Raw genomic sequence first — 2,276 nt, 5'->3', positions numbered from 1 at the left:
ACCTCCAAGGGGTTTTATATAAGAATACAGTTTGGGAGTTTGCAAAGCACAGCTCTCTCGCAAACAGAAGAGCAAGACCCTTTACTCCCTATGACTTCTATTTTGCTCACAACAAAAGAAACAAGATAATGTGCATGGATAGAGAAGTTTGACTCATCTGAAATAAACACTCACTTCCCTGAAATCTGAGAGGATGATAAGGTTATTACAAGAAGTTGTTGCTAAGTGCTGTAGAATTGATTCCGACTCACAGTGACCCAATATAGGTTTTCTGAGGAGAAGCTGGTGTATTTGAACTGCCAACCTTGGGGTTCAAACCAACCTTGTGGATCCTGTGCTTATCCAGTGAAGCCTGATTCATCTGAAACAAAACTTCACTTCTCTGAAATATGTGAAGGTATTACAAGAAGTAGAACCTGCTAACATCAAATTCTTTTTTTATTAGAAAAAAACTTCTACATGAAGGATACCAAACTCAAAAATACAATAATAATCATTGTTATGTTATGAGGTTGAAATTTTCTTCGATACTTTGTAACTGCTTAACGTTTGGTATTAAATAAGCTTTTTAAGTTCAATGGTATATAACTTCATTGTTAATAAAACTTTAAAAATATTTAAAACTGTTTAAGATGGTTATAATTTGTGCCAGAGTAAATTATGCTTTTAATTTTACTATTAACATAGTTTTTAAAAGAAAAACAAGTTATATAGAAAATATTATGATGCTTCTAACTTTAGATTTGTATGCCATGCCAGAATTACATATAACAACTTCAGGTAACATAAAGACCTTTCATTGCTTTTTGGAGACAGAACTATTTAGAATCTCACTGTATGTCTTAGGTGGGTATTTAAAAAACTAAGTCTTCTCACATGTAAAACTTAAGTTAACAATGTTCTCAAGGGTGCCAGGAGTGCCTGACACACACAACTATGTCAATAAGTGAATTTCCCTTTTTTACTTCACACTTCACTATAAACAAATGACAAACATTCCTCTCCTATGGCTTCAAAATTTCCAGAGAGCTTATTTTCCTAAAAAAAAATTTTTTTTGAATTTTTCTTACTGAAGATAAATATTCTACTTTTTACACATGTGTATTAAATTACATACTAGAACAAGATGACAGCAAATTCTATGTTTAATAGTATACCTAGAACAACACTGACTCCATAATCACCAAACAGTAGCATTTAAGTTAGAAAATCTAAAAGTTAATTCTAGAAAAACATAGACACTGTTAAAGTCCATCCTTTTTCATAACTAAGATGATGATATGCTTTGAAACCAATCTTCCCCCGACATTTCTGCTATAATTTCATATATATTTGAAATAATAAAAACCTTTACAAACCTAGTGAAGACACATCAGCAATGATGAAGTATCCCCCATCAGGAACAATGGGTTTTAGCTCAACACTTTCAAGTAAATGGACCATTCGATCTCTTTTTACTTCTAACTCTTTTGGTAAACTATTAAAGTAACACTCTGGATCATCCATGCGCTTGATGTCAATCCAAAAAGCTTGAGCCAAGGCTTCCTGGAGGTTAAAATTGATGGAGGAGGAAAGGAAATATGTTAATATGCTATTTGTTGCTTAGTTTGCCGGTATAATAAGTAAAGATGATTGAATAAGATAATTAGCAAAAAGGTCACTCAGAAAATGACAATTACATTCCTATGAACCTATGTTACTGTCCGTAGATTAATGGAGGAATCAGGTTATTGCACAAATGATTATGCCTAATATGAAGAACTGGAGTCCTTGTGTGGCACTGTAGGATAAGCATTGGACAGCAAAGGTGGCAGTTCAAACCCATCAGCCATTCCTTGGGAACCCTATACAGGGTTGCTATGAGTTGAAAGTGACTGGATGGCACTTAACAACAACAATATGAAGAACTAAGAATGAGCCATGAAAATGCAAATTGAAAAAGATGGATTAATTGGAAAATTTATAAAATAAATGATCTTAAGGTGAGCTAATGGAATGACTTGATAAATCTAAATCAGAAAGAAAAAAATGATGAATGAGTCATTACCCTAGAGGATATTAACAGAAATTAAAAGCTGATCCACTATGTACAGGAGAAAATGTACCCAACCTTATTTCCCATAGGTGTGCAAATCCCTGATCTAGTCATTCATATCCCAAGAAACGGATCCAAATACAACAAGATGAGAAACATTACTGGAGCATGTGTACCAATTTCTTCAGCTTAAGTCAGAAGAGCCTGGAGAGACACTGTTGTAGTTAGTTGCCATCAAGTC

General features: G+C 33.6%; 1 protein-coding gene across 1 annotated transcript in view; it reads right to left on the bottom strand.

Annotated features, from left to right (window-relative positions):
- CCBL2 (cysteine conjugate-beta lyase 2) overlaps positions 1 to 2,276 on the bottom strand; it is a 109,008-nt gene that overhangs the window by 13,627 nt on the left and 93,105 nt on the right. The window contains exon 9 of the mRNA XM_006831069.1: positions 1,359 to 1,545. Coding sequence (XP_006831132.1) covers positions 1,359 to 1,545 — 187 coding nt within the window. The remainder of the gene's footprint in view (positions 1 to 1,358; positions 1,546 to 2,276) is intronic.

Source organism: Chrysochloris asiatica, unplaced genomic scaffold (genome assembly GCF_000296735.1).
Source record: "Chrysochloris asiatica unplaced genomic scaffold, ChrAsi1.0 scaffold00002, whole genome shotgun sequence".
Classification (NCBI taxonomy): domain Eukaryota; kingdom Metazoa; phylum Chordata; class Mammalia; order Afrosoricida; family Chrysochloridae; genus Chrysochloris; species Chrysochloris asiatica.
Note: the sequence above shows the minus strand (reverse complement) of the source record. Positions and strands in the feature narration are given on the sequence as shown.